Source organism: Theropithecus gelada, chromosome X, assembly GCF_003255815.1.
Source record: "Theropithecus gelada isolate Dixy chromosome X, Tgel_1.0, whole genome shotgun sequence".
Taxonomy (NCBI): Eukaryota; Metazoa; Chordata; class Mammalia; order Primates; family Cercopithecidae; genus Theropithecus; species Theropithecus gelada.
The window spans coordinates 5,293,008-5,305,593 of NC_037689.1; the positions used below are offsets into that span (position 1 = coordinate 5,293,008).

At 37.8% G+C, this 12,586-nt stretch overlaps 1 protein-coding gene across 2 annotated transcripts in view; it reads left to right on the plus strand.

Moving 5' to 3' along the window:
* Window positions 1–10,366, plus strand: part of WNK3 (WNK lysine deficient protein kinase 3) — a 170,460-nt gene extending 160,094 nt beyond the window's left edge. For both annotated transcript variants that reach the window (XM_025372570.1, XM_025372571.1), the window contains 2 exons: window positions 1,052–1,254; window positions 4,574–10,366. In XM_025372570.1, coding sequence (XP_025228355.1) covers window positions 1,052–1,254; window positions 4,574–4,900 — 530 coding nt within the window. In that variant the 3' untranslated portion in view covers window positions 4,901–10,366. The remainder of the gene's footprint in view (window positions 1–1,051; window positions 1,255–4,573) is intronic.
* The last annotated feature ends 2,220 nt before the right edge of the window (window positions 10,367–12,586 follow it).

The following is a 12,586-nucleotide window of genomic DNA, read 5'->3' on the forward strand; positions in this document are numbered from 1 at the left end:
TTTCATTTATTTGAACATCTTATGCTCCACAACTCATGAGGTTCATCAAACCATCTGTGCCTTCATTTCTGCTATTCTGGATACACATTCATCTTTTTAAATCCTAGACAGAAATATCGGTAAAAAATAAAATAAGATTCTAGTTTTCTGAAGCTTCTTGAAAGTCAGTATGGTATATTGAAAAGATAGAGTGTCTTTGTCTAGGCTTTAGAGTTCCAGGCCTGTCTCTGCTGGTAATTAGTTGCAAGAACTTGGGCATGTCAATTCACTTATTCTGGGCCTTGTTTTCCCATTATAAAAGTGGCTTGCACTAGACCTCTTTTTTTGTTTTTAACATTCTGTGATTCTTTTTTAACTCTTCTAAGTATCTATCTGAGGGAGCTGATGAAAAGACTAGAGTTTATACTAATTTTTATGAGTACTATTTATTACACTTGATTTATACCTAAGGTAACCATATAATTTGCTGTCCAAACAAGAGGAAACTTTCTTTTTGTTTGTGTGTGTGTGTGTGTGTGTGTGGTTTTTTTTTTTTTTTTTTTTTTTTTTTTGAGACAGAGTCTCACTCTGTCCCAGGCTGGAGTGCAATGGCATGATCTCAGCTCACTGCAACCTCCGCCTCCCAGGTTCAAGCTATTCTGCCTCAGCCTCCCGAATAGCTGGGATTACAGGCGCCCACCACCACGCCTGGCTAATTTTTGTATTTTTAGTAGAGATGAGGTTTCACCATGTTGGCCAGGCTGGTCTTGAACTCCTGACCTCGTGATCCACCCGCCTCAGCCTCCCAAAGTGTTGAGATTACAGGCGTGAGCCACTGCGCCCAGCCAAGAAGAAACTTTTGAGAGTGAAAGGGTGTACTGTTAGCAATTACTCCAGGACAACAGCTTTAAACCAGGATGTCTCAGGTAAACTAGAGTGTGTGTTCACCCTAATTGCACCCCATGTGTGGTTCTGTTAACGGCATTGTTGGCCAAAGAGCTATCTGATTATCAGTTTTAATTCCTTTTCATGGTTTCCCTGTTTTTTGTTTTTTGGTTTTTTTTCCTTATAGATCCAGTGTGTGTGGAGAGTAATGCAGCATCATGCCAACAGTCTCCAGCCAGTAAAAAAGGGATGTTCACAGATGACTTACACAAGCTGGTGGATGACTGGACAAAGGAAGCAGTAGGAAATTCTCTTATTAAGCCAAGTTTAAACCAACTTAAACAAAGTCAACACAAACTAGAGACAGAAAACTGGAACAAAGTATATGAAGTAAGTTGTTTATACCCGATTTACTTTATTTACAAGAACTAAAACCATAAAAATTGATGCACTTAGGCCTATAGTTACAGTCACTATGAGAGGGTGGTATGACTCGATAACATAGAGACTTTTATCGTTTTTTAGATTCATTATGTCTTTGAGCAAATTATATTTTAGACCATGAGTCAGTAAACTTTTGGGGGGAAGGAGCCAGTTAGTTAATATTTTAGGCTTTTCAAGCTATACTATTACAACTACTCAACTCTGTTATAGTGCAAAAGCAGCCATAGAGAATATATAACCAAATGGGCATGACTTTGTTCCATTAAAACCTTATTTACAAAAAGACGTGGTAGGCTGTGGTTCGCTGACCCTTGTTTTAGACTGTTCTGTTTAAAAAAAAAAAAAAATCCAGCAAGGATCAAAGAAGAAAGCATCTGGAATGAAGGTTAATTCAGTACAGTGTTCCAAGAAGAGTTTGGGTTTTAAGGAAAAGTTTTCCTATGTTTCACATCAATATTCTTAGATCTGATAAGTTATTTGTTCATTATGAAAAAGAATTTTAAAGTTCTTTAAGCTAGAATATTATAAGAGGTGTTTTAAAGAAAAGATGCCTAGTTATTGCATGTGCCCTTAGTCAGGTGTACATGCAATGAAATGAAGAAAGATACCCACAGTGCATTCTGGAGTAGGAAGAAGTCAGGCTTAGAGAACAGCATACATAGTATAATATAATTTATGCAAAATTATATACATTAGATATGCATAAATATGAAAAGCCATGAAAAATATGCTGGATGGTGGAATTTAGGCCTTATTTTACCTTGTACATTTCTGTGTTTTTGTATTTTTAAAGTAAGTGACTTTTTTTTTTCAAAATGAGTAAACCTATTAAAATGGAATCAGGGCTTAGAATTTTAACCCCTTTAATTGAAAGAGATTTATCTCTGTGTGTTATATTTGTGTACATGTATTTTTATACATATATCGTCATATAGTTTGTTAAAGGAATAATGCATTTATTGTTAATATTGAATAAAAATTTTCAAAATCCTCGATTTCCCAAATTAGTGAGCAGTATATCTCCTTGGGAGCTCTGTATATTTATCTTACTTGTGGCACCAATTTATACACAGATAGCATCACCATTGTGAAAATTGGAAGCCTTTAGAGGCAAATTTCAAGACATAAATGCATTTGTACTGCCAGTGAGAGAACCTCTGAGTACTGTGTGAATGGAGGCTTTTGTTGACTAGTTGGAGGGCTGTTTACTGGAGTATAATGGAGGATGTTTGGAGGAAGGGTGAGTAGAAAATGGTGTGTGAATAAAAGTAGTGAAGGTCATTTAACAGACTTGGGTTCTAATGTCAGCTCAGTCACTTACTAGTTGTGTGACTTTAGAAAAGTCATTTGATCTATCTCTGCCTCAGTTTTCATGTCTTTCAAACAGAATACCTGCCTTACAGGATTGGTGTGAGGATTAAATGAGATAACACCTATGAAGCTGTACCTTTATAGGTGCTACATAGTAGGTACCCTATATATAGTAACTGTTTTTATGTTTGTAGGTTCAGTTGGTTATATCTTTTGTGTGGCAAGCCCATCTCACTAATGCTCTGACATTTTACTGCTCTGTATCCTTACTTAGAAATACTTGTTTGCTTAACAGTTACGTACCAAGCCCTCCGCTAGACATGGGTTTGGTGAGTAAAAACAAGTGTGATCCCTACCCTCATGGAATTTATGCTCTGCTAAGACAGTTAGTTAGACATAACAGAATTGCATATACAAATATAAAATTGCAACTGTAATAAGAACTACAAAAGAAAGATATAGGCTACAATAAGGGAAATTTGACCTCTTAAAGGAAAGTCAAGGAAAGCTTCACTGAGCAAGTGATGATTAAGCAGAGATCTGAAGGATGAATAGGTGTTAACTAGGTGAAAAGAGGAGGGAATAATGATTCCATGTGGAAAGGATCACATATGCAAAAGCCCTGTATGAGGAAAGGAGCATGAAGGGATTGAAAGTAGGCCAGTTTGGCTGAAGTGAAGTTAGTTAGCAAAGAGGAGTTAGTGCACAATGGATCTAAGGTAGATGGAGTCTTAAAAGTGTAATGATAAGGAACTTTGTATTTTTTGTTAGTTAGTTTGTTTGTTTTTATTTTTTTGAGATGGAGTTTCACTCTTGTTGCCCAGGCTGGAGTGCAATGGCGCGATCTCCACTCACTGCAACCTACGCCTCCCAGGTTCAACAATTCTCCTGCCTCAGCCTCCTGAGTAGCTGGGATTACAGGTGCTCACCACCATACCCGGCTAATTTTTGAGTTTTTAGTAGAGACAGGGTTTCATCATGTTGGCCAGGCTGGTCTCGAACTCCTGACCTCAGGTGATCCACCCGCCTTGGCCTCCCAAAGTGCTGGGATTACAGGCGTGAGCCACCGCGCCCAGCCGTCTGTATTTTAAGAAAGATGAATAGCCATTTAAGCCCTAGGGTTGACATGATCAGACTTGTTTTTTGAAAAAATGACTCTGACTCAAGCAAGAGAAAAGGATTATTTATTGGAGGTAAGGGTAGATGTTGGCAGACCAGTTAAGAGTTAGTCTTAACTGGTCTGGAAAATGGGAAAAGTTGAGTTGAAAAGAAGTGAACAGATTCCAAAAAATGCTTAAGAGATTAAATGGACAAGATTTGGTGATGGAATGGATGTATGGTGAAGGGGAGGTATGAAGGCTAGGTTTCTGGCTCACATAACTAGATACTATGCTAGTGTACCAATCACCGAGATGGGGAATGTGAGCAGTGTGCTTTGGTAGGGAAAGATCACACATTTGATTTCCACGCATTTGTTTCTGAGATGCCTTTGAAATATCCAAGAGAAAATGTATAACCTCTCCAACTTGTCTTCTTTAAAAAATCAGGTTATCTGTAAACTAATAATGTTCATTATATAATTTAATCAGTGCAGAAAAGTACAAATTTTAAAATATCACCTTCAAATCCCACCACCCAGAAATAATTTTCATTAACTTCAGATAAACATCATGTCAAATATCTTTCTATGTACATACGCGTGGAAATAACTATAAAAATGTAAGGCAGGGAAGATGGCATTAATTAAGGTACATAATTATGGTTAGCACACGGAAAGGTACTCCAAAAATGGTAGTCCCTGATAGTAATAATAGGAATAGTATGCCAAAAAGACTAGGAAGGAATATTAATTTGTGCAGCAGCAATAGAAAAAAAAAGAATAGGAAGGAATATAGACTGATAAAAGCATATACCAAATAAACTGATCTTTTGTTTTTATTTTTGTTTTTGTTAGAATACTCCATCTACTATGGGCTACACATCAACATGGATTTCTTCTCTGTCCCAAATCCGTGGAGCTGTCCCAACTTCCTTGCCACAAGGACTCTCACTCCCTTCATTTCCTGGGCCATTATCATCATATGGAATGCCTCATGTTTGTCAGTATAATGCTGTGGGTGGGGCGGGGTATCCAGTACAGTGGGTAGGAATTTCAGGAACAACACAACAGTCTGTAGTAATTCCCACCCAATCTGGGGGACCATTCCAGCCAGGGAATATGCAGGCATTTCCAACTTCATCAGTGCAGAATCCTGCCACAATCCCTCCTGGTCCTAAATGAATCAGAGTAGATTATGATAAGGGAGGTTTTTTCAGAATTATTTTCAGGACACCTAAGATATTAAAGTTTCTTCTTCTTGGGTTCTGTCATATTTTCCCTCATTTGAGTTTACTTTAGACTATATATTTTTTGTTCCAGTGTGGTATTTGATACAGCTCATCATTCTGTAGAAATGTGCAGTTTGCACATAGAACACTGCACACAGAAATGTTTTTTCACTTCAAATTCTATCCTCTTTGATACTTGATTTTTTAAAAATACTGTTCAGAATGCTTTAATAAGCTCAGCTTGAGCATTACCATTTCCAGGACACTTTCCATGAATTGTTGAGAAGCTCCCCAGCCCCACCTTTTTTTTTACTGCTGCTATCTGCAGCTGGATACTTTTCTTTAAAAATGTTTAAAAATTATTTAGATTGATTCTTCCCAAATGTGGATGAACTGAGACCCTCCATCAGCCAGAGTCTTATGGGATCTTCACATGTTTGTCTTAGGTTTACCTTTCACAGAAGGCAGGGTAACTTGCTGCAGGAAACATTTTGGTGTATAAAATTAGAGTAACTTTTTTTTTTTTTTTTGAGATGGACTCTCTCTGTCGCCCAGGCTGGAGTGCAGTGGTGTGATCTCGGCTCACTGCTGCAACCTCTGCCTCCTGGGTTCAAGCGATTCTCCCGCCTCAGCCTCCTGAGTAGCTGAGACTACAGGCGCCAGCCACGATGCCTGGCTAATTTTTGTATTTTCAGTAGAGATGAGGTTTCACTATGTTGGCCAGACTGGTCTCGAACTCCTAACCTTGTGATCCGCCCTCCTTGGCCCCCCAAAAAATTACAATTTTGTCAACCAATACAGAACACGAGCCCTTTTTAAATTTGATTTCCCGTCATCACAGCAGTAGGATGAAGCCTTGTTTTGGATGAGACAGAGGGAAAGGAAAAAAACAGAACTGTAACAGTTCCTTGATTCTGCAGATACTGCTGTTGTTTTAGGATTTCAGTAATAATTCAAAGCAGCTGTCTCCTTGTTTCTCACATGCATACTACATTGGTTTTGAACATCTGAGAGGTATTGGTTTGGCTTGCATTCTTTTGCAAAGCATATATTGCAGCTGATATGAATCTCATTTGGGGGGAATCCTTGTATTCCTAACAAGGGGGATTAAAGCTACACCTCAGTCCATTCTTCTGAAGTGAAATTTACTTGACACAGTAGGTTTTGAGACTTACATATGAAACACTGGCTTTACAGGGTTCTCAGAGATGTGGGATATACACTGTCCTGCAGTGAGATAGTAGACCCTAGAAGGATACTATTTAAGTTGTCCTTAGCTCTTTTTTTAATTACCATTTTTAGATGTTAGAATTTCTTTTTAGTATCTATAGTATCTTAGATGATTTTAGATCTTAAATGAGTTTGGCAGCCTCTTTAGAATCTGAGAGAGATCACTGTCAAGTTGCACTTTACTGGGTTTTATCCAGTTTTAGGAGGAGGGGAGGCAATGTCAAAATGTACACCTTTGGTTTTTAAGAAGGTTAACTATAATAATGTTAAAGGCTAGTCACAGGGTTACCTAATGCTCAGTCTGTGAAACCCAAATAGAATTCTTAAAATGGTATTTACCAACTAAGTATTCATGTTCAAATTACTTATCTTCCACTCTGAAGACTTCGAGGTCGTTTCTAAATACACGTTTACCTAATTAGGAGTTCTGTCTACTAGTAAACATTCCAAATTGTTACCCAACATTACTGTTAACAGATTTTCCTCCGTATTCTTCTAAAAATTGTACCCCATGGGCTTGCCAGGTAATGAGGAAAACTTAATGGGTGTACTTTTTTTTTTTTTTTTGCACAGTCTACTTTGTGACATTCAGTACCTCTTTTCAAAAAAAAAAAAAAAAGTGTCTTATGTTGCTTACCTGAGGATCACATCCATTATCAAGAAGATTCTGTCACTATAATTTGAGGCATCTAGGGCAGCATTTTGAGAATTGCTGTTGATAAGATCCACTGTTTCTTTTCATAGAACATGCTCTGTTTTGTATGAGTCTTTCCAAATGTTAAGTACAGATTCTTTAAATTTCTTGTACAGTATTGGTTTGCAATTTGAAGTGATTTTAGGACATTTGTGTAATGCAAATGCTTGCATTGCACTGTTTTCCATATGTATAAAAACAATGCTCCTAAAATCCCTAATTCTTTAAAACTGCTTGTGTTTCATTATAAAAAGTTGGCTTTGTGTAATTACACTGAGACATACAACCTATAAAGTGAAAATACTGCAGATTTTAGGACCCCTTCTTCTCTAGTCACAATCGTTTTAAACAGTGTACCCCAGGATGAAAAAAGCTCCATGGCTGACATGTACAATTACATGAATTAATGACTGCTCTACATCATATGTTCTGCCTTTGGCCACCACCTGTATTCCACATATAATTCATCATTCTTGTTTGCCTGCAGACTCTTGCAGTGCCTTGTAATATTTACAATCTTTTCAGGTTTTTGCTGGAAAGAAAAGTAGTCTTCCAAAGTTTGAAGATGGTGAATAGTGTACTGCTGTCTCCATGCTGACTGCAGTAACTGGGTTATCATATATGTTATGTATAACGTGTACATTTAAAAATACAGAAAAAAAAGTGAGCTTGTGCAGAAGTGGAGAAAACAATGTTATTCTCATCACTGTGGGGTTTTATTAAAATTATTTTTTCCCATGACTTACATGTTTGGTTCAGATTATAGTCACTTTGACTGTAAATACTGGCTAGTTTTCTATCCAGGGGTTTTGCATTATGTCATAATTTTGCTAAATCATGTAATAGTGCTATTTTCATCCTTGTCTGAGATACTTTTCTGCCCCAGAAATAATTAACTTGAGATAAAGCTCAGAAATTCCCTTCTTAACAAAGAGCCTACTATATAAAAAGGGCCTTCCTTTCCAAAAAACATACAAACCTTTCCTTTTCATTTTCCTTCTTGTAGAGGAGAAAATGGTTGTACTTAACCATCCTGCTTGTAAAGTTTATTCAGAGGATAGTCTGTATGTCCAGCCACCATGTTTACTTCTCAAAGTGCAAGTCTGATGAATAGTACTGTATCTCCATATGTGGCAATGTGAGCATTTCATCATGAAGTACCTGCTGCTATGTCTGTGAAGTTGGGTGTAACATCATAAGAATATGAAACCAGTATTGGTGTAAATCTAATGAAAATAACCCTATGTATATTTGTAGCAGTCTTGAATCACTATTTAAGGTAATTTGCTGTAATATAACAAATATTCATTCTGTTTTTCATCCCTTCCTTGCCAGTTTTATATCAAGCATGAATTCTAATGGTTTGACTGCAAAATTATCTGTGAAAGTTTAAAAGGCACTTTTCTGCTGTGATTTTTGGATTGAGCGTGGAGTGTTATGTACAGTTTGATGGGATGTATCATTTTAGAACCCCAGATTTAATTCTAGTCCAATTAATTTTGTTTAACTACCTCGTTTTCAGTGCTGTTTTGGGTGCACAAGTAAACACTGCCTGTGAAACTTGCTTTTTTGCCTTGATTCTCAGTATTCTTTCAGATTATAAATCTGGTCTGCCTCTTTTTCCCAGTGCTAGCCAACAGTTTGAGATGAGAGGGATCATCACTCTGCCACCAATCTGTGTTTAAGTGGACAGCCATGTGCTTCTGTGAAATATGCTTTGGGGATTTGGGGGTGGAGAGCAGAATAATAATTGAAATTGGTGGCAATATAGGACTTAGGTGTAGGAGTTAGTTATAAAATAAACAAATGGTAAGAAAGTACCTGAATTAGACAATCCAGTGCCTATAACTTTGCATTTTTTATTAGAGATGCATTTCTCGTCTGTGTGCCTAAAGGGCAATGGGTTGAAATTGCTTTAACTACCACAGTGAAATATTTGACAAATCCTTCAGCAATGGCCTATCATTCAACATATATTAGCACAGTGCTAGGTATTTGCAGTGATATTTGGTTACCTTAAAACGGCCAAATGCATTTAGTTGAAATGTAGTTGATAGTAAGGGTTTTATATAACTTTATCCAATCTCTAAAGTTTATGGAAGCATTGACTTTCTTCTTCGCTGTCTTTTCTGAGTGAAAATGATGCATTCCTTTTTTTTTTCCTTGAAAACTCAGCAAATGTTTGTAACCAGATGTTCCTTGTTTCACATGTTTACTGTGTAACACTACAGCATATTTAATATTGGTAAATACTGTATTTCAGTCATTATGCATAAGTACATTCCTGAGGTATATTTGCCATCATTTTGGGATTCAGTTATTTTATCTTGTTTGGGTCAGAAAAACTTGAACTATTTGAGGTAGTATGCAGGCCATTTTCTAGAATAGATTGTTTTTGGAATCTGTAGTTTATCAAGGACTTGTTCCACCCCTCCCTTTGTTTAGAAGAGGAATCAGAAAAGGGGGGTGGTGTGTAGAAAAGGCCTTTGATTTGATAGGTATAATTTCTAAGATTGAAATTTTTTAAAATGCAGATTGTAAGATAGTAACACTCAAACTTGATAAAATCCTTTGAATTGAAATTAGTATGAAATTTTTATGGAGCCAAATGCCTTCAGGTCACCCTGGAAATAGTCTTTGTATGTGAAAGATGAACACAAACATTGGTCAGGAACCCTGACAGCCAATATATGAAGGAGCCTGGGATAGTAACTAGGTTACACTAAAGTTATTTTCAACTAAGATAGCTAGACAAGTGTACAAACCAACAGCTCCTATTCTGGAAGGTTTTCTTTTAATTAAAAAAATTCAAACAAGGCTAAAAGTCAAGCAAGAAGGGAAGAGAGAAACTGGGTTCTGAGAAAAAAATGTGCCATTGTAAACTAAACTCCTAAATGCGTGCTTGTCATCCTCTAGTTTTTTTTTAAGTTGAATTTCTTTTCCACTATAACTCAAGATTTGAGATTGAGGTTTGTGGTCCAGAACATAACCCTCAGCAGATATAGTGACTAACTGGAAAGTGCAGTTGTTCAAGGTCTGTCATGCTCAATCACCTAAAGCTATAATTTGTTTCATATATTAAGCATGTAGACCTAGTGCAGCATGGGAGCCACTCAGGAAGTTTATGCAATTAATAAACTTTCAGCATAATTTACTATGAAGTATGCAGAATTTCACCCTCTTCTCCACACTTAACATTTAGTTGTATATGTGAACTCTCCTTTCTTAATTGGGGAATGTAGCATTATATAGAATGTTGTTAAACTTAATTTTAATCCTTTTTGACATTAACCTTTTTTTGGGGTAAACCAAGTGATCTGCCTTTCAGCAACTGTCTGATTTTGGTTCTTTGAAACTGTGATTTTTATTTCATTTGTACCCAGCCATTGTAAGTATTTTGTTTTGTTTCCTGGAAATTCTGTTTTGAAACAGAAAATAAAGGCTGTGTTAAAATGAGTATGTTATCTTATTAAAATGCTGCCATAGTCACTGCAATCATCTGGCTAAAACTGGTTCTTCATTTACCAAATGTAATTTAGCAGATTTAGAACATTTAGTCCTGTAAACTATGCTGGCCTAAAAAAACTAACCAAGCTGCGTGTTACCTCTTGATTTACAGTTCCAACAAATTGAGTTGGACTTCATTTTCACACTTGTACTTGAGCCATAATTGTAACAGTCGCTCTTATTTACTGAACACATACTGTGTTAGCTAGGCTTTTACCTGCGATATTTTTAATTCACACAAAATCCTATAAGATAGGTCTGTTACTATTTCCACTTACAATGCAAATTTGAGGATCAGAGAGATTAAAGAAGTTGCTAGGGCCACATACTTAGTCAGTGGTGAAGCCTGGATCCAAACCCAGGTCTGTCTGCACAGCTCATGGGAAAAACCCTAGGCCACACTGATTCTCAGGTGTACTACATGCATAATAATTCAGATACATTTAGAGTAGGCCCTTATCTAATAGGATTTGTATGTACACACTTTTTTTTTTTTTTTTAGACGGAATCTCTCTGTCGCCCAGGCTGGAGTGCAATGGTGCAGTCTCAGCTTACTGCATCCTCTACCTCCCGGATTCCAGCGATTCTTCTGCCTCAGCCTCCCAAGAAACTAGGACTATAGGCGTGCGCCACCACCATGCCCGACTAATTTTTGTATTTTTAGTAGAGATGGGATGTCACCATATTGGCCAGGCTGGTCTTGAACTCCTGACCTCGTGATCTACCCGCCTTGGCCTTCCAAAGTGCTGGGATTACAGGCGTGAGCCACCTTGCCTGGCCCACTGGTCTTTTTTTTTTTTTTTTTTTTTTTGAGACAAAGTCTCATTCTGTCACCCAGGCTAGAGTGCAGTGGCGCAATTATGGCTCACTGCAGCCTCAACATCCTGGGTTCAAATGATCCTCCCACCTCAGTTCCCCAAGTAGCTGGGAGCACAGGCACGCGCCACCACACCCGGCTAATTTTTGTATTTTTCTTAGAGATGGGTTTTCAGCATGTTGCCCAGGCTGGTCTTGATCTCCTAGGCTCAAGCAATCCTCCCATCTCGGCCTTCCAAAGTGCTGGGATTACAGGCATGAGCCACTGCCCCCAGCCCGTATGAACACTTTTTACAATGTCTTTCATGAAGTTGTATCAGTGCTTATTTCATAGTTTCAGAAGGAGGTTTTTATGGCCCAAGCAAGGATTCAAAGTGTTCCCTATGCACAAACTTGTTAAGGAGTATTTCCTTTCATGTTGATAATGTGTATGGTCCACCTTTAGAACAACACATATTTGGAAATCTCCCTCCCACACTTATCATTCGTCACTCTGACTTGAGAAACTCAGACTGGGTCAGATCACTTGCTCATCTGGTAACTTAGGGAGAAGGACATACATATGCTTATGCAAACAACCCTGGATGAAGAGTAATAGGCCTATCAGAAATATTCAAGATTAGATGAGTATTTTAAAAGTGTTTTTAAATATATGTTATCTTGATTTGCTGACCCAATGACTGTGAGTCATTCTATATTAGGTGATCCCTAAAGGGAGGCAACAAGGTACATGTGGAATAAGCATGTGTTTGTTTTTTATTCACAGACCTCTCAAACTTATATTTCCTCACTTGTAAAATGAAGTGGTTATGAGTATTAAATGAGACGTGTTAAGGCAACCAACACTGTCTCTAATTTACTAATTGCACTTATTGTTATATATCACTGGTGACTTTCTTTTTTTTTTTTTTTTTTTTTTTTTTTTTTTTTTTTTTTTTTGAGACGGAGTCTCGCCGTGTCGCCCAGGCTGGAGTGCAGTGGCGCGATCTCGGCTCACTGCAAGCTCCGCCTCCCGGGTTCACACCATTCTCCCGCCTCAGCCTCCGAGTAGCTGGGACTACAGGCGCCGCCACCACGCCCGGCTAGTTTTTTGTATTTTTAGTAGAGACGGGGTTTCACCATGTTAGCCAGGATGGTCTCGATCTCCTGACCTCGTGATCCACCCGCCTCGGCCTCCCAAAGTGCTGGGATTACAGGCTTGAGCCACCGCGCCCGGCCAACTTTCACAGTAAACTTGCACTTGGGAAATTAAACTGGTTTGGAAATGGGCCCTGATTCTGATTATAGTTAATACAGATACCTTTTGGAGTCAAGCAGACCTGTAGTTGTATTCTATCTTATGGACTTGGGAAAATTGCTTAACTTTTTAGCTTCAATTTCCTTACCTGTAAA